Source organism: Bicyclus anynana, chromosome 16 (assembly GCF_947172395.1).
Source record: "Bicyclus anynana chromosome 16, ilBicAnyn1.1, whole genome shotgun sequence".
Taxonomy (NCBI): Eukaryota; Metazoa; Arthropoda; class Insecta; order Lepidoptera; family Nymphalidae; genus Bicyclus; species Bicyclus anynana.
This window is the reverse complement of record NC_069098.1, coordinates 1,254,200-1,278,059: the sequence shown is the minus strand read 5'-3', so window position 1 is coordinate 1,278,059 and position 23,860 is coordinate 1,254,200. Positions and strand designations below refer to the sequence as shown.

Genomic DNA, 23,860 nt, shown 5'->3' with positions numbered 1-23,860 from the left:
AGTTTTTGTCTCTACGTTGGCAGCATTGTTCAAGTTTCTAGCTGTATGCGGTGTTGGCACCACTGAGTTATTATGCCATTGTCGGGGTGTCTATGTACGCTATATTGTATATTGAGAACTAAAGTACGTCTACTGGTGTTATAATTCACCACATGAGTTCTACTTCTAGTGTTTACTGACTGGGAATTAGGATCCTATTGGAATGGAGTCTGTACCTTTATCTTTATAAGAATTGTGTTTTTTATTTCATCATCGTTTATTTTTTTTTTTTTTTTATTCTTGACAAGTTAGCCCTCGACTACAATCTCACCTGATGGTAAGTGATGATGCAGTCTAAGATGGAAGCGGGCTAACTTGTTAGGAGGAGGATGAAAATCCACACTCCTTTGGTTTCTACACGACATCGTACCGGAACGCTAAATCGCTTGGCGGTACGTCTTTGCCGGTATTTATTTGTCCTTTTTTAATTTAAACAATAGATTTCCACATGGAGGTAATCTCGTGTGCAAGGTCCAAGTATTTTGATACTTTTTCCATTTCAGCTTTAACCAGATTATCGTCATGTGGAACAGTGATATCAACAATTATTGCACGGCGCACCGACCGATCAACTAGCACTATATCAGGTCTATTGGCAACAATATACCTGTCAGTGATAATCGTTCGGTTCCAATAGAGCAATGGACTGCTATTTTCGGCTCACTGCGGACACGTTGGGCCAATGCGAATTGGCACACTTCACACACGTAGAAAATTTAGAAACTTCTCAGGTAGGTATGCAGGTTTACTCATGATGTTTTTTTTTTAAAAAGTTTTATTTATATTGATAAATATATGATTGAAATATTTTTAGATATTATTCGTTTTTCCTTCCACCGAGATAGCGGACTCTATGGATAATTATAAATTTTGGTAAACATTAGCGAGTTTCCTGGTTCGATTCTCAGCTCGAGTCAATTTGACTGTCCAATGACAAAAGGAGTCACGTTTGTACCAATGTCATTAGTCCATGACTCTGGTTGGAGTCATAGTTCAAAAGTAAATTTGATGTTTTCCATTTCTCTGGACGTATGAGAAAGAGTCGAAAAATTATCATTAAATAACATAGCTAAGGAAAATTTAAATTTAAATTATCATAAACGGAAACTCTTATATAATTATTGTCGAGTAATCACGAAATTGTAGATGGACGTACGAATAATTTTTTAACTTTTGTTCTGGGACAGGGAACGTGTTAAGAATTCATATTTTCTAACTTCGCTCAAATCTTGTCGACAAGGTTAAATATGTTTCAGCCTTGGTTAGGTGTACTATTAGACGTAAGCATATGTTTAACGTTCCAGTGCGATGTAGAATCCATTCAAGGGCATAAATTGTTCTCACAGAATTATAATAAAACGTTCGAGATTTTTAACAATGGCTGATCACTTATTATGACAAAGATATGTTCGCGACTTCAACAAGGTGAATTTGATTTTGTTGTTAGTTTGTTACTTACATGAATGCCTATTCCTATCTGAAACTACTGGATCTATTATAAAAAACATTCGTCAATTTAAAGATACATTATCAGCGAGTAACATAAATTATGTTTTATCGCCTTATTTCCACAAGTATGTTGACTATGCGGGTAAAACCTCAGGTGTCTGCTAGTCAATAGTAATATTATAAAGAGGATATAAAGTATGTGAGGTTGTAGGGGTTGTAAGCTCTGGACCTATTTTGAATATTCTTATACCAAAAAGCCACGTTATATGTGAGTAAGCTAAATTTTATCCCAGTGTTCCCACAGAAACGGAAACCACGAAACCACGATGCGTCTGCTAGTAATAATATACAAAATTGAGTATTTACAGTGGCGAAGGATGGAATTTTGACAAAGGTAAGTCGTCTCAAAGTAAAGAAAACTCATACCGCTTGATACATACCCCGGTTTTTCATACATCCATAAAATATTCATCACAATAATGACACCACCATATTTATGGATTTTAAAAGGTAACCCGACGGGAATCGGTCTGTATGGTACTCTTCGCCGCTGGTATTTATACAAACATGACCACAGATACCTCCACAATAATTTCAATTATAAGCAGCCCGACCTTTGCCGCTACAGCGGGCAGTGAAACAATTACGGTAATGCATGGCCCCATATATCCCCAGTGGGGCCATAACCGACCTGCCCCAGATTACGAGTGCACCCCACCGCTCTTTACCGTGGTAATTGACCCGAGTCTCGGTGTCCGAGTTCTCTGGGGGCACCTTCCTCGTCCCTCAACATTTTGCTCTTCATTCTTTCAGAGTCTTTATAAAAATACTTTTAAACTGACTTGTAAGTTAATTTTATAATTAATTTATTATGAAACATGGCTAAAACTCACGTGATACGTCGGAGTATGCCCGACTAGTTTCGAAACCATACGGGGCCCTTTGTCATGGCTGTTAAGTTCGTAATGTTCAGTATTAAAATATTTGAACTTTACTCCCAAGGTCGTAGTCATAGTCGTTTCGCTTGTCTGAAACGAGTATGACTTTAAAATGTATAGGAAAAAGTTTTAGGCCATATTTTTTGAGACTTCACTTGACATCTGTGCCGTGCCATGACATTACACTGTATATTTAAATAGTCTTTTCCGACAAGTTGAAGGAGAATGGGAATATTAATCATATTTAAAAGTTATGGCAAATATTCTTTAAAAAAATATGGTTGTTGTATATTAGATGGACTACCTACATGATAATGATAACGCCGATATAAATATAGCTACATATAATTTAAAGCAAGAATGTAAAATCCGGTTGTTGGCGCACGTGCGTTCCATATTTGAATTTGAATATAGAACAGGCTCAGGATCGTGATGTTTGAAAGTCCCTACAAAACGTAGTAGACGTCCATCGGCTGATATGACGATGATGATGAATATAGAATAGTCAGTGACATTTGTGCTGCTACAATGTCTTGAATATTTGCCATATTTTTTATAGTATGACCAATATTTCCATTCCCCTACAACTAGTCGGGAAAGACTGTGCTAGGAGTGGGTACGACAATAGACCAACGGGGTGAGGATTGAACCACCACCGGTAATGAGTCCAACTGCTCTTACCGTTGAGCTATTGAGGCTTTTCTTGGGTCGCCACAATGGTTAAAAAATTGATTAAAGGATATACGTTTTATGTAATAGCAGATCACAAAGAAGCTTCGACTGAGGTTTGTCGTTCGTTCAATATTTCAGTTACTCTGATCGGTTTTCCGTGACGCGCAGCAATTTATCATTTTTCGACCCGAATCCAGATTGATTGATCGTTACTTGGAAACAAATTCACTGTAACATTTGGGTACAATCATATTGTGTGTTCTGTTGTGTACACACCTATTGTATTTACCTATTCCGTAATTCATCATCATTATATTAATGGGTTTGGAGCGTACACCACTACGCTATTCCAATTTCAATTTTATCAGTTTAACGTATTTTCAGAGGCATGAGAGTTTAAGTAATACAACAAACCTCTGAATTCTGGATTTGTACTGAAAACCTCGTTTTTCCTACAATTTAATTTCATAAAGGAAACTATTTTTATTTGGTCAGAAAACCTAAAATCTATACTAATATTACGCTAAAGAGTTTGTTTGTTTGTTTGATTGAACGCGCTAATCTCAGAATCTCAGGAAATACTAGTCCAATTTGAAAAAAAATTCAGTGTTAGGTAGCCCATTTATCGAGGAAGGCTATAGGCTATATATTATCTCCGTATTTCTATGGGAACGGGAACCACGCGGGTGAAACCGCGCGGCATCAGCTAGTATTACAATATACGTCACTATCATTAACATCAGCTGATACTGATAGTGATCACGACAGAGACTAACATAAGATATTCTCATCAAATAAATTGAGACCGTTCGCCTGAACTGAACTTGCGGTCTGTTTCGATTTTTTTAATGAAAAGTACATACAATATTACTAAACCGTACTAGAATTCTGTGGAGGGTAAAAAGTCTGAATCACTTCACTCATAACAATCATAAGATGATTGGCCCTGTCGTAAGCCATAGGTACAAATAAACTAATGATGTATGCCTTATTCCCAAATATACCAGTTCACTATAAATTTTATTTCAATGTACCTTCCCCGAAGCAAGTAAATTCCCACGATACTCGATTATCCATCGATCATCTTCGGAGCACATCGACGTTGAACGAATACTCTCCAAAATAATTCCGAAACGGATATCCGGTCGCCATCTTGTTACCGTCGTGCGTCAAAATTATTTACTTCCGCCACGTTAGAAGGAAGCTCCCTCTCAAAATATAATGATATTATCTTCTGACCGTATTTGTCTTTTGACTACCTCGTCGATCCTGATTAGCCTAGTGATGTTATGAATGATGTATATGAGTGTTTTTTCCGACTATGAAATATTGGGCTTATCTTTTCCAATGAAATTCTCGTAAACAACCTGAAGTTTCAATCTAATGCTGGTTTAACATTGGTTGGTTGGTTCCATAGCATAGGTTTTTTTTCCATTATTTTTTTCTGTATTGTATGTTTCTTTGTGGTGTACAATAAAGTGTATTTTCATTTCATTCATTTCATTTCATTTCATATGCAATATGCACATTATTAATCTGTCATTATCATTAACATCATTAGTATTTTTTTTATTGTTTTTTGATTCTGTAAGACAAATATTATCAAGTAAGTTAAGTTAAGTTCGCCAATCCATATAGCAGCAAAACTCCGAATCCCTTCTCCTGTTAGGAAGGATGAAGACCCGATAAGTACCAATGTAGACAGAAATAGTCTTATTAAAAAATCTGTTCTCATGTGACGTATAGCCCTAAACCATCAAAATTTGACAACAGTAAGTCAACTTTGTCACATCCGGCACAGTCGTTGAGTAAGTTCGCCTTCGCTGATAAAATGAACAATCCGGTCGGAATGTAGTGCGCGTTGCTACCAAAGTTTTGGAGTTAGTGAGGTTTACTCAAGGGAGGGGTTGGGAGATCTTGGGTTCTAGACCCGTGGGAGTATTCAGAAAACTTCTCCTAACAGTACATAGGAATATCACCTTTCAATGAAGCCTCCACGGTAATCTATCCGGATTAATAACTTCATAGTCGTGGGTTCGCTCCCCGCCCACTGTATTGTATTCTTACCCACTCAATAGATAACTTGGCAAGTTTGTTCGTAATACTGCCGATGGTCCGAACATGCCAAGCTATAGTCTTTCTGTGTAACTGGAGGGGGATTTATATATTGGTAATATAAATAAGAAAATATTTCTTCACTATAGTATATTATTAAGTACAATGATTTTTTTTTCTACTGTTTAAAAGCGTTTAGTCGGCTTTTTCAAAATGTTATCATAATAAAAACGAACAATATAGGAAGAGCAAAACTACATTGAAACATACAAGAGTTCACCAAGAAGATCATTTTCTACTTCCCTTCATCTGCTTGGTCCGCCAATTATTATTATTACCTTGAAAAACTGTGCTAAAGTTGTAACCGCAAATCCTACTTCCTACTCATATTACAAACACGAAAGTATGTTTTTTTAAGAGAATATTTGCCATTTCTTTTAAATATTACCAATATTCCCATTACCCTCCAACTAGTCGGGTAAAACTGCATCAGGAGTGGGTACGACAATAGACCAACGGGGCGGGGATCGAACCTACCACCCCTCGGTGATGAGTCCGACCACTCTTACCATTGAGATATTGAGGCTATTTGGATGTTTACTCTTTGACGCCGCAACTATTAAACGGCTGAAATTTGGAATGGAAATAAATCTTACTCTGGATTTTTCCGGGATGAAAAGGAGCTCATGTGTTAACATAGGCTACTTTTTCATGGTTCCCGAGTGATTTGTGAAAAACTAAATTTCACACGGATGAAGTCGCGGACGTCCGCTAGTCTTTTATAAGTTATTTGTTCAATAAAACCACAAAGCCTCCGCTCGTCTTACTAATCAAGTGAGCGTGGGCTGTGAATAAATTTCGGTCACGATTGTAACAATTGAATTTCTAATTTGATCGACAAATAATGTGACGTCACAGTGCGCCGACTTGTATTAAGCTAGACCCCGACCGTATCGAAAACATTACTATCATCATCATCATTAACAATCCATATTCGGCTCACTGCTGAGCTCGAGTCTCCTCTGAGAATGAGAGGGGTTAGGTTAGGCCCACCACCACTCCACACACGCAAAGAATTATGAAAATTCTCTGGCATGCAGGTTTCTTCACGATGTTTTTCCTTCACCGTTCGAGACACGTGATATTTAATTTTAAAAATTACTCAACGCATTTTTGCCGCGTTATATATTAAAATGTTACATTAGATTGTATTTTTTTAAATGTGATAGGTTAATTAGCGATTAAATTACTCTCGAGGGAGAAATAAATTAAAAATAATGTTACACATTTTTTAAATATAATTAATCCTTCTCAACTTTAAAGGCGGGAATAACAACAATTCAATGGCTGGAAAACAACCAACTGGACCAACGAGACAGATAACTGGACGTCAACAAAATTTATGGTATTTTTTTTAATCTTATGATAAATTTATGAATTATTAAAGATAAAGATGCTTTCGGGCCATTGGGTCAGCTTCTACCTTCACACAGGAAGTAAAACTAAAAAATATTTTAATTGTGGATAATTATAATATTGTATGAATTTTTCAAAAGAGTCAAGATATAGTTATCTTGAGTTTCTTGCAGGCTTTTCTTTTCTAAGGCAGATTGAACCACCACCGAACCCATGGTAGGACCTTAACAAATAGTTTACCTTATCGTTTCAAAAGTGGCTGTAACCTTACTTGAAATAAATGACTATATATATATATTTGGTAATTTTATTATACTGACTCCTATTTTGAATGCAATTCAGGAAAATCAATTTTCAGGCCTCGCTTCTACAAAGCGACGACGCATTAAACGAAAAATGCGGGTATGTCAAACATTGCTTCGCCATTATCGCTTAGAGTTGGCGCGTGTAGTAAAACGATCGTAAAGCCTGTAACAGTACATTTTACGAACATCTCTATTCGCTTTCATGGTATGTGACGTCACTTCCGATAGCGTACAACTAGGGATGCCCGACTTAAATATTATTATTTAAATGTTATCGATACTACTTTGTGTTTTGGACGCACACTGTGCGATAACCTGAGAACATAGATTAACACATGTTCTATCATTTATGGCGTACAACAATTTACCTGCACATACCTTAAAATAAAACATAACAAACATTTATTATAAGATTCACTGAACAGGAACGAGTTCTCCTAGAGAGGAGAGAGAGAGGAATAACATAATACCTAGGTCAATATAATAAAGAAGAAAGTTTTTAACTTACCCCATTTTAACGACTAAAATAACGTTAAAATTTCACAGAGATACATAATCAATTAATATGAATAACACTCACGATAGTTTAAATTCTAAGAGAGATACAATTATTTATTAAACTGACAAGATCAACGTAATCAAGAATTTTTGTTAATTTATTAATTTAGATTTATTTAATAAATAATCACTTTCTTTTCTATGACGAATAATGATGAATCTTTTTTTTTTCTAAAATAAACGGTGTGTATTTTTTGTCGATAAAATTTCAAGCATTATAAACTAAGTATATCGATGATACATTATCGAATACAAAGCCGGCCCTAACGAAAGTCAATTTAGCGACAGCTTGTAATGGGATTGGAAACATTGGGCGAGAGAGAGAGATGAAAAGAGAGGCAGCTCATAACTTGTACGTATCGTTCGAAGTAGGAGGCCAACTCAAAACTAATTGGAATAACTTTTTAATAAGACGAACTTTGTGTTGAGAATTTAAAATTACTCGGAACAATTTTCCCGAAGGTAAGATACGAATTACGAATACGCCAATTCATTAGAATCAGTATAGATCTTTATATAATAGTATAATATAATGTTTAAAAAACTGAAGAGTTTCATTGTTTAGTTGAACACACAAATCTCTGGCATTTTGCAATTCGAACAAGAGTTGAAATTGTAAAATTCTTATTGTATTTAATAGTTCATTTATCGAGAAAAGAAAGAAGTACATCACGTCATCAATGAAAAATGTGTCTCAAAGGGAAAGGTGCGTAAGGTACTTTGCGCAAAAAAAATGTAACCCTTTTTAATGAATTAATGCTTGAACGAATTTCACTCCTCATAAAATTATCGTAAACGTTTCTTTAATTTTAAGCTTTAAAAAAAGAGATTTCAAAAGGTTAGAAAGGTAAATAAGGCCTACTTTAAATAAAATATTTTGATTTCTTTTTTTGTTTTAAATTTCTAATGTCATCAAGCCTCCGTGCTCTTAATAATCAGTAATTAATATAATTAATTCCAAAACACGTATTACTAATAAGTTCCGTAACATAAAACTTTCCCAAAGTTTGATTCTCTAATTTTCCTGACAGGAACAATCATGAATTCACGAGTAAGTAATAATTAAGTACCTATGTGCCCGCTCGCTTGAATGCACGTAAGTATACTGTTAAGTTGTCTGTTCTAAATGAAATCGTGGAATGTAGAACCTGGCAATATTTGCCCTCCATACTCTTTTTATACGACAAGAATATGCATAGATTTATAACACATAGATAGTATGTATGTAGTCGCTGGCTTCGTAAGTGTTTTATGTGCCCCGAAGTGGGAGTCCTTGACGCATCGCTACGCTACTACGCTTAGCTCTTCACTCTCTCGCTCACATAGTCATAGAAGTAGCTTACTTTTGGAGTGAAATATTGTAAGGTGTTACGGGTCTACAGGTTATTAGTCTAAGTTAAAATTTGAGGAAACATATATTTTTACTGTGCTTTAAACATTAAAAATACTTTTCATTGCTATTAAATAGATCGATTAAAGAATGATAGAAGGAACGGAGGATCTCTCTTCCCAAGAACATAAATTTAGTTTCGTCTATGAGAATATTTTTCTAGCTGACCCGGCAAACGTTATTCGACCATACAAATCTTTTCACACAAAAATATTTAAATTCAAAAAGTGAAATATGTAGGAGGGCGAAAAATACCAAACATACCTATTCTCATACCTACCAAGAAAAGAGCGATGACAATCTATAGTCGGTGGGAAAACCATGGAAAGTGAAAATATTGTAAAAATAATAATTCAAGTTTTTTCAGCGATGATTAAAGTCGAACTAAAAATAAAAGTTACGAGTGTGCCAAATAGCCTATTATAATCCTATCATCTAATCTACCAAATATTATAAGTCCCCGTGACGCTCAACTCTCGACTATTTAGCATCATGGACGCATTAGCATTTTAGATGGCCTCCGTGATCCGCCAGGTCCTGGGTTCGATCCCCGGCTGGACCGATTAAGATTATCTTAATTGGTTCAGGTCTTGCTGGTGGGAGGCTTCGGCCGTGGCTAGTTACCACCCTACCGGTAAAAACGTACCGCCAAGCGATTTAGCGTTCAGGTACGATGTCGTGTAGAAACCGAAAGGTGTGTGGATTTTCACCCTTCTCCAAAGAAGTTAGCCCGCTTCCATCTTAGGTTGCATCATCACTTACCACCAGGTGACTAAAGGCTAACTTGTAAAGAATAAAAAAATGAACTCCCATGGCAAAACCCATAGAACACAGACATTCCACAAGAAGGTAACGCTGTAATGGTGTACGCATACTGCATTGTCCGCCCCGAGAGCAGCCCTCGGACATGGCAATTAAAATCCGGACCGTTTTGTTTTTCCGACCCAGTTCCCGGAGCCGGCCGGAGCCGTTATTAGAATTGCCTGTTTGCGATCGGGTGACAATAATGCAATCGGGAATAATTAAAGACTATTTTTAATACTTATTTATCTTACTTTAAAAATAGATAATTCGGTGCAGGAATAGGCTATAGTTGACACTATTTTAATAGTCTTAAATAGTTCAGATAAAAAAAAAAGATCATATTTTTTGAGACGTGAGTACATGAACATTTTAGTTGGTAATAAGTTTATGACAATACGAGAAAAAACTGCCTGTCGGCCATGATGGTCTATATTTCAGCTGGTTCATGACGTCACTATAACAAATTCCTTACAAACGGAGCGTTTGACTAAAATATTAGTTAACTGTTAGTTTGAAGTTTAGTACATCAAGTAACATTCTGACTTTTGTGTCAAATCCATAATCATTCATTAATTGAGATTTGTACCCAAGAGACTACATTGAGATCCAAGCATTGACAAGGATAACCTTCCTTACCAGTATGCGAAATATGTTTATTATTGTATTTATTAAAGGCGTGATAGTCCAGTGGATATGACCTCTGATTCCGGAGGGCGTAGGTTCAAACTCAGTCCGTGGCATGCGCCTGCAACTTTCCAGTTGTGTGCATTTTAAGAAATTAATTATCACGTATCTCAAACAGTGAAGGAAAGGAGGTAAGAAACATCGTGAGGAAACCTGCATACCTGAGAATTTTCTTAATTCTCTGCGTGTGTGCAGTCTGCGAATCCGCATTGGGCCAGAGTGGTGGACTATTGTACTATAACATTTACTAACAAATGTTCTACGAGTATAATAAATATTGATCCGTATGCTGATGTCACGGCCAAACCCCGCTCAGCATTCTTATCACATACATATTTTATGAATTATGATATCGTATCTTGTATATTCAGTCGTGCAAATATAAAAAGCAAAGTGCTCGGATCACGTAAGAATCGTAACATACGCATAACGAACAAAAATATGTATATTTTCGAGTATAATAAGATCGCAAATAAGCCAGCGTTAAATAAAGCATGACAGCGGAAGTTGGTTGAAATCTTTTTCTTTTTGTAGTATTTTTAAAATTTAAACGATAATCTTATACATAAAATTCTTATGTGTATCTCTTCCGAAACGGCTGGACCGTTTTTTTATGTGTATGCATATAGGGTAGGTCTGAGAATCTCCCAACATCTACTTTTCATATCCATAAGTGAATAATTTATAAGGTAAAACAACGTTTTCCGGATCATCTATTGTTGATTTAACCTATTAAAGTGTTTTTCAGATAGCATGGGTGACAGTCACCTGTAAGACGATCATAATCGTGAATCGCGGCAAAAAGAGTGAAACGAACTGTCACCTGCACCATCCTACATGAAGCGAACTATAGTTATGGTTTTATTAAATCTAGTCGATCTCAAAAACTACACAAATGATGGTCCCACTACTCCACTAACAGATCGCAATAAAGCTTTGTACTCTGTTCTCCACTTTAATTGAGCACTTTTTAAAATGAGCCGATGCAATATTTTCAACAATCAGCATAACTTTAAGTAGTTAGGTATTTTTTAATGTTAAATACTTCTTCTTTGGATAAATTAGCGCTGGACTGACTTACAATTACTTATTACTTATAGGGTTATCTAATTTGGAAATAACAAAATATTATTTTCGCTGGTGGGAGGCTTTGGCTGGTTATCACTCTACCGGCAAAGACGTACCGCCAAGCGATTTAGCTACGATGTCGTGAAGAAAGCGAAAGGGATGTGGATTTTTATCATCTTAACAAGTTCACCCGCTTCTACTTTAGATTGCATCATCACTTACCAGCAGGTGAGATCGTAGGCTCGTAGGTATCAAGGGCTAACTTGTAAATAATTTTTTTTTTATTGTACTTTGTAGATGGAATCTTCTTCCAAAAGTCCATTTACGAACCTTTCTATGTAAGTGTGTATCACAAATCTACATCTGCTCTATCATTTTTATTCATTAATAAAAAAAAAAAAATATGCACTAAAAATATTTTTAGAGCACGCGTTACAGTAATAGTTACTTAGTTAAATAATACAGTTAAAAATAAGTGGAAAAGTAGGTACTTAGTACGTTTTTTTAGTTTAAAATCTTTGAATTTCTTGCTGATGCGCCATATAAAAGTACTCCTACCTTCCATACTAAATTTAAATGGAACACTTTTACGGCATTGAAAAATTTTTGCAGACAGATTTAAACAGAAACTTCATGCCATTACTGTTTTTAGGGTTCCGTGTCTCAAAATGTAACTGCTTCATAATCCAGTGATTAGCCTGCCTCGTTATCCGTGTGGCTTCACAAGGTTCTGAGTCCGATTCCTCGCTCAGGCTGTAAGTTACAAAACTTGTCTTTCTTCTAAGAAGCCCGGAAAGCACTTTAAGCAATCGGTAAAATTTTGCGCCTAGAATGATATATATCACTGGGCATTGTGGCAGTCATTTGTCTTACATAATCGGAATTGCAAAATCACTCTAGTGTTCAATTTAGCTTAGCGTTATAAAGTTACAAGTTATACGTCGAGATACATAATCAGCCTGCTGGTTAATATATGATGGTCGTCGTTAAAGAAACATTATCTTAAGCCAGCCAATCCTCATTTGAGCAGCTTGGGTAGTCCAAATATGAAATGGTAGGCTTGACTTATGGCCGTTAAAAAAGACTGATACTTAATGATGATGATGATGACACGGAACCCTTATAAGATTAGATTTTTCTATTGCACCATATATATATCGAGATTGACCTGGTTGCCGATTGAAGTGCGGATATTGTAGGCGTATTCGTCCGGAAATATCAGTTGTTTGTTCGCTCGTTATATGCTGGTCGCTAATTTGCAAATCGCCGGCCAATGTTTGGTTTGGATTTATTTTTTTAAATTAACACATAAACGCTGTGCTCTGATTAGAATTGCACATCTCGGTGGATATTGAAATGTTTGCCGCAATTACGTTTATTTTTAGGATTCCGTACCCAAAATTTAAATCGACAAAATTCAAAGACTAGCAGACTCCGTTCATCCGTCTGTAGGCTGTATCTCATGAACCGTGATAATTAGACAATTGATTTTTTCACAGATTAAATATTTTTGTTTTAACAGTAATAATAAAATAAATATTTAAAGGGGTTCTTTAGCATTATTTATTAAAAAAGGTGATTTGTTTGCCGGTTTTATTTAATAGATAGTGGTACGGAACCCTTCTTACGCGAGTCTCCCTTGCACTTTGTTTCTAATACTACAATTAAAATAAAGTTTATTTAAATGGCTCAATTACACTCGCGCCTCGTACGGCGTCTCGTATCTCGACGCGTCCTCGCCTTGCATCTCGCGAAAATGACTGGTTTACACTCTCGCGATGCGTTCAGTAGTCTTTGTGTCAGAAACCATGGAGGACGTAGAAATATTACTGAAAGCGAGCGCTGCGAGTGGCGAGACGAGTCACGAGCGCACTGTTCATTCATTGGCCCCGTACTTCGCCTCGTCTTGCCGCTCGCGCAAGTATGTAATTGAGGTATAAAAGATCTCTGAAACGGGTTTTTATATTTTTTATGTGGTAGTTTTTATATATTACGTAAATAAATATATTAGAGAAAAAGATACGAGAGATACTTCTTTAAAATAAAAGTTATGGAGCTTTTAAGCTTCTTATTTACACCAATTTAGTTGCGAAGCTAGAAAGGAGAAACCCCTTTGAGCGTCAAACTTTTGACGACCAGTGAATCGAATGAAACCATAGACTGTTTGTGCTACGTAATAAGATTAAACCAACTAATTGAACTTTGTAATATCATAGCTAGAGCACAAGTTAAGTTTTTGAACTAAATATTCAGCAAAGTAGAGCTTTTATTTTTATTTAATTTATTCAGTATCAATTGAATTAAATTAGAATTCGTTATTTAAATTTTCTTGATATTATTTTAGTTATATTCGTATAAGTACGAGTTAAATAAAATTAATTAAAACTCAGTGAATTTTTTCAACCGCGTACACTCTACGAATTCGAGTAGTTACGTCAACTAGATTTGACCTTGACTACAAGTGAGGTCCTGGTTTCGCGCCCAGGGTGGGGTTATGAAATATTGGGGTTGTCTTTATTCGTAACATTTAGCCGGGTTCTGACTTGTAAAGTTGTTCTCTTATTTATTGCGAGTCACTTAAATGAGGCATTTCAGTACTCGGCCTTCATTTCCTCACACTTTTTTAAAGGCTTCCACTGAAATAAAAACATTTTTCTTACTTCTGATCAATAAAAAATATTTTTCTTTCTTTCTACAGAGATCACTGGTTCGCTTCATTCGGCAACGTCTTCCCTAAACTCGATGTCTTAGGCTTGCATTATTCAGGACCTCCTTCGCGAGTTTCTTGGTAATAAAAACACAAGATTTATATTTTTCCCGTTGCTAAATTATAAAATCAGAGGTTGTTATCAGTAGCCAAAATAGCTCGAGTTATATTTCCCCATATTAAGTTAAATATCATATTTAATAAGGCCGATATCATATCATAGTTCACGACTAAGTCTCGGATTCGTAGGTCATCACTGGTAACACGCACTGTTCGAAGACTTTCGTCTACAGGCGAGGAATTTTGGACGAAAAGCTGTCGCAGAGTTTCTCGAACGCCATCTTTTCGTCGGTCTTTAAAGTGCGTACGTTGATTGTTGCCAGGTCTAGTCGTCGGGGTTGGCAGCAAAATCACCCCCGGAGATTCTTGCCACTCCCTGCCCTGCCGTTACCGCAACCGTTGCCAGAGCCGGGAATAACGGAACCACCGGGGACTAGGGGCTGTTTGTTTTTGGCTGTATCCTTCAAGGTTAATCCCTAGGTGGACCGAGGACATCAAAAGGGTTGAAGGGAGCTACTGGATGCTCGAGACCGTTGTGATCCAAGAGGTCTCTGGACGTCCACGGCTGATAATGATGTTGATGATGATCATGATATTAAATACTTGAGTATATATATTTATTTCCATCGACAATGTTTCCAATATTGCTGGGTAAAGCATTCAGCGGAGTGGAAGGTTCGAGATACTTAGGTATATAGGTTTATAGGTCATTGGGAGCTATATTGAGGTCACGGTAATGAGATACGAACATTGCAAAATTCATTTTGGTTTGTGTTGAATAAAAATATTGTGCTCTGCGGTATTAAAAATGCATCTTCTATTTTAGACAAATAAATTAAATTGTTGTTCGTTGGTTTGACTACAACTCGAAAACTTTGCTGAACTTTTTGATTTGGTTTTTTGAGTTTAGTATTCTGAGGGTGTGGTGTAAAAAAGTAAATAGTAAAACCTAATAGGTAAGAGAAATCAAATCAGAGTTTTAATAGACAAAGTTTGTAAGTCGTTAAGTATAAATCTGTGCAAATGTTATGGAAAATAGCTAATGATGAGGTCTAGGATGAGAAGCGCTTGCCTAAATAAAGTGCTTATTCGTTTTTTCGTTGAAGGTATTTAGATTGTAGGTAGCAGGAAACACAGACGTCGAAACGGCCTTACAGTTTGTGGTTATGTATTCTGTAGTTTGGATAAGAAATGTTTTGCATGGATGTCAACCACGTAGAGACAGGGATCTTTTACAGCATCTCGCTGTTTTGTGGTAGAAGCAGGAACAAGATTTTGGAGTTCCTTGATAATAATAAGTTGGAAACTGAATCAAATAGTGCGCATATAATTAAAGAGACATATCGAACAAAGTTGAAAGTAAAACTAAATTATTTCGCATGGGATAATTCGCAAAAAGTGAACGCATGCGAAATAATTGGCAAGCGGACCCGCTAACTTAGATGATATTTTTCCTTTTCTCCTCGCCAGGTAATGGACTAACCGCCTGCGGTAGCCAGACATACCTCATTTTATGAACCATATCGAATTTAAGGGTTGCTGCGAACCCTTAGAGGGTTTGGCGATTGAGGACATGATTCGTCATGATGTATCGAAAAAAAGTCCCGAAGCTGTATTATTTTTTCTGTTACCAACAAGAATAGCAAACAAACCAGTAATAAGTTTCAAAAAATGTTATGAGACTCAGACTGTTTAGACAACGAATTTGGTTGTCCCCGTTGAGAACAAATTAAAAATGTCCTAAAACGTTGTAGCAAACCTTTTTTGATAAAGCAGGTAATGATTTCAATATTAGTTTCCCGGCATTAAGCAAAATGCCGGGTAGTTAGGGTAGGCCAGGACCGTGGAAAGGCCAGGACCCTTTTTCAGCTTTCATAAAATCAGGAAGGTGTGACCAACGCAGGCCCTCGTTCAAACGGCAGGCGAACTTTTGTGTGCGAAGGAAACTTCCCGCTCGTGATGTCTGCTTATTTTATTTTTATTTCGTTTCGGTGAGATATTTAAATCCATGCTAATACTTTAAACGGTAAAATTAATATTGTGAAAAGTCCTTTTCTAGCGAATTAAAGTTTTACACGAGTAAGTCTACTTTTAGTAGGAAATAACTTCATTTTATAAAATCATTGCAGAGCAGAGTACGAAAGAGAGACTATGGCCCATCTATACTAATATTATAAAGCTGAAGAGTATGTTTGTTTGTTTGTTTGAACGCCCTTCAAAACAAACGCGCGTTTGTATTGACGGCCTCCGTGGTGAGCGCGATGGATTTACTTGACGGAGGTCCTGGTTTCGATCCCCGGCTAGGCCGGTTGAAGTTTTTTGAATTTGTCCAGGTCTAGCTGGTGGGATGCTTCGGCCATGGTCACCCTACCGGCGTGAAACCCTAAAGACTTACCGCCAAGAGGTTTAGCGTTCCGGTACGATGTCGTGTAGAGACCGAAAGTGGATTGTCATCTTCCTCCTAACAAGTTAGCCCGCTTCCATATTAGATTGCATCATCATTTACCATCAGGTGAAATTGTAGTCAAGGGCTAACGTGTAAAGAATATAAAAAAAACATTATGAATAGAAGTCGATGTTCTTTGGATTTGAAGTCAAAATCAATTAATTTTGTGTTATTTTTACAAAATAAAGCAATTGTAATAAGTCTCGAACTTTAAAATACATGGTGGAGTAAAAATATGTACATATATAATTTTATTTGAGCATAGTAATTAGCTAAGTGTTTGACATAGACAGTTTCGCGTAGGGCAGGTAATATCAAGTATTGATTTTATATCTTCGTAGGTGACCTCAATTACTTTGCTATGTACCTAGAGCACTGCTATAATTTTATGCTACAACGTTGAATAGGTTTATAGGAGTACTACATTTTATACCCCCTATAATGCACTAATGGTTAAGTATATGGAATTTAAAAAGGTTGCTATTTTGTGAGAAACATTGTGCTTTTATTTATTTATTTAGCATGTATTTTTACACCAGATCATAAAAAAATAGACAGTAAAAGTATAGCTTAGAAGTAGGATACAAAAGGCGGCCTTATTGCTAAGAATTGCTAAGAAGCGATTTTTTCCAGGCAACCTTTTTTGATGCTTTTTATTTGATTGATCTTATCTGTTCGGTATCGTTAATTATCTTTCTACAAACGCTAACGCTTCATCATAATCAATATCAACCCATATTCGGCTGAGCTCGAGTCTCCTTTCAGAATGAGAGGTGTCACGCCAATAGTCCACCACACTGGCCCAATGCGGATTGGCAGACTTCACACACGCTGAGAATTAAGAAAATTCTCTGGTGTGCAGATTTCCTCACGATGTTTGTTTTTTGAGACACGCGATATTTAATTTTTTGAAATACACACAACTGGAAAGTTATAGGTGCATTCCCCGGACCGGATTCGAACCCACACGCTCCGGTATCGCAGGCAAAGGTCATATCTACTGGGCTATCTCGGCTAACGCTTTTAAATTAAAAATGTATGGGAATGAAATTGACTATCTACAGGTCACGTGATCAAGTTATCGATCGTCTGATCTGTCATTTTATTAGTTATCAGAGCGTTAGCGTTTCTAGAAAGAGAATCTATTTACCACATGGCTAAGGCCCCTGATAAGATTGGGTAAAACATAATCTATTACTTCTACGATACATTTTTGTAGTGATCGATGTATATCACGTAACCTATCGATCATATAATTTTAGATTTTATCTCGATGTCAAGCTGATATTTTAATCTTATGAAAGATTTTTTGTTGTTTCTGGTTGGTCCATTCAGTTACGAGTTACAGGACGTTAGAAATGATAGTCAACAAAAAAGTCAGTAAGTTCAACCCGTAAAGATTCCGTCAAGATTCCGTCGTAGTAAAATATAACCCATGTTACTCGCTGAAAATGTAGCTATCCACAACAGCCTAACAAACTTTCCTTTTACTTCGTTAGTAAGGTAGGCACATGTATTTGCACAACAAGTTATACATGCGGTGGGGTGCAGTTCCTAGATGCAAAAATGCACTGCCTACCATATGGACTCATTACGAACCTGTATTGTTGAAGTAGCTTTCCTTTTAGTACCTATTGTGCATACCCTAGCTAAAAACCTTGTGCACGCCAATGTATATGTATATCCAGACCACATGCTAAGAGGCGATGCTCTGAACCGCAAATAGGAATAGATAAAATAACCCATGTTACTCGCTGACAATGTAGCTATCCACAACAGCCTAACAAACTTTCCTTTTACATCGTTAGTAAGGTAAGCACATGTATTTGCACACCAAGTTGTGCAGTTCCTAGATGCAAAAATGCACTGCCTACCCTAAGGACTCATTACGAACCTGTATTGTTGAAGTCACTTTCCTTTTAGTACCTATTGTGCATACTCTAGCTAAAAACCTTGTGCACTGTATATGTATATCCAAGCCATATGCTAAGAGGCGATGCTTTGAACCGCAAATGGGAATATATACGAGAGCAACATTTGCAATAGTGAAACAATTGTGTTGCGGTTGCGTGCGCTTATCTTTTGGCAAATGTTTCCAATAAATTATTATAAATTGGTTTCGAACCATTAGTAATTATTATTAGTTACATTACAGTACACTGTATTAGTGTCAGAACTATCCAAATATACATTAAAACGTTTAATCAATCCTACTAATATTATAAACGCGAAAATTTGTATGGACGTTTGGATGTATTTTTGGATGTTTGTTACTCTATAACGATGCAACTACTGAACCGATTTGGCTGAAATTTGGAATGGGAATTGATTTTACTCTGGATTAACACATATCCTACTTTTTATCCTGAAAAAATCCTTGGATTCACGAGATTTGCGAAAATCTTATGTTTGTTACTCTTTCACGCTTCGGCTACAAAACCGAATCATCACATTGAATTAGATATAGATTATAGCTTGGATTAACACATAGGCTACTTTGTATCCCCACAAAATCCATGGATCCCGAGGGATTTGTGAAAAAGTGAATTCCACGCGGACGAAGTCGCGTGCGTCCGCTAGTTAATGTATAAAACGCAAATGATGCACCACTTAAATATATTAAAATAATTAGAATTGTTTTGAAAACATCCCTATGGTGACCAAGTTATATTTTTTTATTTTATATATTTTCGCCTTAATTTTGACTTTCGACGCACTATTGCCATATCTCGTCGTCATCAACCCATATTCGGCTCACTGCTGAGCACGAGTCTCTTCTCAGAATGAGAAGGGTTAGTCCACCACGCTGGCCCAATGCGGATTGGCAGACTTCACACTCAGAGAATTAAGAAAATTCTCTGGTATGCAGGTTTCCTCACGATGTTTTCCTTCACCGATTGAGACACGTGATATTTAATTTCTTAAAATGCACACAACTGAAAAGTTGGAGGTGCATGCCCCGGACCGGATTCGAACCCACACCCTCCAGAATCGGAGGCAGAGGTCATATTCCACTGGGCTATCACGGCTCATCTCTAATAGTATATAATCATTGTCACCAACCCACTGCAAATTTCAGAACGTTTGTTTGATGTAATTCCAGCGTAAACTAGAAAAAACTGTTAACGAAGGTTTCTCTTTGCGTTCCTCCGATCATAAAATATGCTAAAGTAACTCGTTCACGGTGAAACAAGCCCGTCTCGTCTCTCATACATCGCTATTTACTATTCATAACGCGGTACTGTTGTCAGCAAACTGCAGAAAATCGATGACAGGCGTGCAAATACTGAACTCTGAAGATATCTGAGCGGCAGATTTGTTTGCAGCGGGCGGTATAAAGAGAACATTTACATACGCTGAGCTAACGAATGTAGAATGAAATCACATGTCTTTCTGTGTATTAAAAGGCCTTTAAAACGCAATTTCGCGGTATATAATATCTATATCTATACTAATATTATAAAGCTGAAGAGTTTGTTTGTTTGATTGATTGAACGCGCTAATCTCAGGAACTACTGGTCCAACTTGAAAAATTCTTTCAGTGTTAGATAGCCCATTTATCGAGGAAGGCTATATATTATCCCTATATTCTTACGGAAACGGGAACCACGCGGATAAAAACTGCGCGGCGTATATTTAATATATTTCTAAAATAACTATCAGGGGTGATTAGTGATCGATACTGATGCCAAAAATGCAATCAGTAAAATTTTTGTCTGTCTGTCTGTCTGTCTTTCTGTCTGTCTGTCTGTCTGTATGTTCTTTATAGAAACAAAAACTACTCGACGGATTTTAACTTAACTTGGTACAACTATTCTTCATACTCCTGGGCAGGTTATAGTATACTTTTCATGACGCTACGATCAATAGGAGCAGAGCAGTGAAGGGAAATGTTGGAAAAACGGGAGAAGTTATTCCATTTTTTAAGCTTCCTTGCGTGGTAGGGTAGGAGTAGGTTAAGGGCAGGATAGGAGTAGGTTAGGGGTAAGGTAGGGGTAGGGTTGAGTCCCTACTCATTCCCTGTATGGTAGGTTAGCTGTAAAGTGGGAGTAGAGTAGGGTAGTAGTAGCGTTTTACGCGGACGAAGTCACGGGCGTCCGCTAGTATAGAACAAGCCGATATAAGTAACCTTACTGTAGTGCACGTAGTTAATAATGTGCACTACAGTAAGGTTACTCATTTATGCATCATTAGTGACACATTATAAATGCCCTTCTTTTTTTTGACCTACGCCTAAAAATTCTGTTTGTCGTCGATAGCTTTCTTGCGATTGGCTGTTAGCGTAACTGTCAAAGCGAAGTTTAACTGGATATGCTAGTTTTGTTATACTAATCTAACATTTATAAATTAATCGAATAAAATAAAGTGATACAAAGAAACTCTTATTACTCTGTGATATTATTAAAGTAGGTACACTTTTCGGGTACCTATCTGTTTAAGATTATGCAGAACTGAAAATATTAAAAAATATACAAATAAATCGTAGTAAAAGGCTTAAATCAGGTGAACTTTTCAGAATATTCCCAACTATTACACTGTACGATGTAAGGATTCGAAAGCTGACCTATTTATTTACTTCATTATTGTGGACACCAATCACGATAGTTTAAATTCTAAAAAGGAAATCCCTTATTCTGAAACTTACTTTATAAACATGCAGATGCCGGTTTTCTCCATCGCCCTTGAGATGCCCTTCCACGAGGCGAGCATCGAGTACTTCTGCTTGGCTGTCAAGGGCAGCCTCGGATCCATCGCCGGGGGCGGGCCATCGCCAAGGTTGGCCTGGTTATTGGTCCTACGCTCCGAGGCGGCCAACTTCCCTAACTGGCAACCCATGGTTATTTCACTTCACTTAATTGACATACTTTGCACTAACTTTAGCCAACACACTACTTATTTCTACTGTTATAACTCTTGCATTATTTTTTTTGTATCACTCCCTCACTTCAGTTTTTTTTTAATTCTCTTTACTAATTAGCTTTGAATCCACTACTGGAGTCACTCTTAATTAATTTTCCGTATCACTGATTCATTGAAAAGTTTTAATTGGTTCACTTGTTAGATTTGTATTTTATATCACTAATAGTTTAGTTAAAACATTATTTCATTGACATTGATTTCTCTTTTTTACATTGATTTTTAATTGCGTCATTATTAAACAAATAGTTGTAATATCACTTAGTTATATCAATATTAATCATCACTTCATTTCAACTTTCATTTGCGTCACAAACAACTTTATGCTCTTCAGTGTTCTTCAGAAATAGCGCAAGACCATATTTACTTTAAGATCTACTCGATTTCATTTCCTAAAGAATTTCCATTTCAAGTAATTTATTAAAGACATTTATGAATTCCGTCCGTGTTCCCACAGAGACGGTCTCGCCGATTTCACTGAGTACATCTTCGGTTATCTAATCTAATCTGTCGTCTGCGTTACCTGTGAAAAGAGAAAATTGTATAGTAATGAGATTTGGGAGCAAAGAGATGAACACGAACGCTTTGCGGAAGGCAACGTGGCCTCGGGTAGAATACCCAAGCCGGATTATAGCTATACTTTTTAATTCAATTTACTATTTCGGTGGATACTAATTTTGTGAATACGCAAGTTTCTGTGAACGCAAGACTGAGTAGGTTTAAATGATATGCTTATGGTCCTGTGGTTACTAGTTGGCCTATGTGGTTTCAGATCACGAGGTCATCGATTCGAGACATATATATATATATATATATATATATATATATATATATATATATATATGCTATGTTTTTTTATATAATTTTAAGGAGAACATTTCTGTCATACATGATTTCTTTGTAGCTTTAACCATTAAGGCTGCACACGCGACGGAAGCTTAAAAAATGGTGTAACTTTCCCTTCTTTTCCTTTCCCACTGCTTTGCTCCTATTGATCGTAGCGTAACCTGCCCAGGAGTATGTAGAATAATTGTACCAAGTTTCGTTAAAATCCGTCGAGTAGTTTTTGTTTCTATAACGAACATACGACAGACAGACAGACAGACAAAAATTTTACTGATTGCATTTTTGGCATCAGTATCGATCACTAATCACCCCCTGATAGTTATTTTGAAAATATATTTCATGTACAGAATTGACCTCTCTAAAGATTTATTATAAGTATAGAAGATTGTGTTAGTTGTTTTTCTTCAGTGTTTTTTTGTTTCATAATAATTAATATTAGCACTTAGCATACATATATATAAAAAAATATGTCTCATTTATCGTAATAAAAAAAATCAAAAGGTTTGTTGGTTTTAGTTATTATTGATTGATCGATCAAGATTTAGGGATTGCTTGGTTATCTAGGGTTACCTCCTATAGGATCCTTCGTATTCCAAACGAGATGGGCTGAATTTAGAGTGACTCTACTTTGGTACATATACCAAATACATTTCGACCCTTAAGCGCCCTAATCTCGCCTCGTGGTAGGATCACAGACCCTCCACAAGCTTTCGCTGGTCGCACTTTTAAACCCCGCTGTAACGGTAGTCTGAATGAAGTTCCAAATTCCTTAACTGCCCTTATGGAGGTGACTGTAGGAATTTGCCAGGGGGTGGAAGGGTTGAAAGGAAGAAAGAAGGTTTTTGGTCTTTACCGACCATTGGAAGTAAATGATTGACTCCGAGTGGATTTAGAATCCATCAGACTCACCGACATTGAGGTGGCGACCGACGAGTCGGTTAATGAAGAAGCCCATAGGAGGACCGATGGTAGTACAGCTTCATCATCATCATCATATCAGCCGATGGACGTCCACTGCAGGACATAGGCCTTTTGTGAGACTTCCAAACATCACGATACTGAGCCATCTGCATCCAGCGAATCCCTGCGACTCGCTTGATGTCGTCAGTCCACCTGGTGGGGGGTCGGCCAACACTGCGCTTACTAGTGCGGGGTCGCCATTCCAGCACTTTGGGACCCCAACGTCCATCGGCTCTTCGCACTATGTGCCCCGCCCATTGCCACTTCAGCTTCGCAACTCGTTGAGCTATGTCGGTGACTTTGGTTCTTCTGCGGATCTCCTCATTTCTGATTCGATCACGCAGAGATACTCCTAACATAGCTCGTTCCATCGCCCGCTGTGTGACTCTGAGCCTTCTTATGAGGCCCATAGTTAGCGACCAAGTCTCGGAACCATAGGTCATCACTGGCAACACGCACTGTTCGAAGACTTTTGTCTTCAGGCACTGAGGAATTTCGGACGAAAAGATGTCGCGAAGTTTCCCGAATGCAGCCCAGCCGAGTTGG

General features: G+C 37.0%; 1 protein-coding gene across 1 annotated transcript in view; it reads right to left on the bottom strand.

The window, feature by feature from the left end:
* The window catches only part of LOC112047561 (neuroglobin-like), a 98,716-nt gene that overhangs the window by 24,494 nt on the left and 50,362 nt on the right, over positions 1-23,860 (bottom strand). Inside the window, exon 3 of the mRNA XM_024084705.2 lies at positions 21,237-22,031. Coding sequence (XP_023940473.1) covers positions 21,237-21,427 — 191 coding nt within the window. The 5' untranslated portion in view covers positions 21,428-22,031. The remainder of the gene's footprint in view (positions 1-21,236; positions 22,032-23,860) is intronic.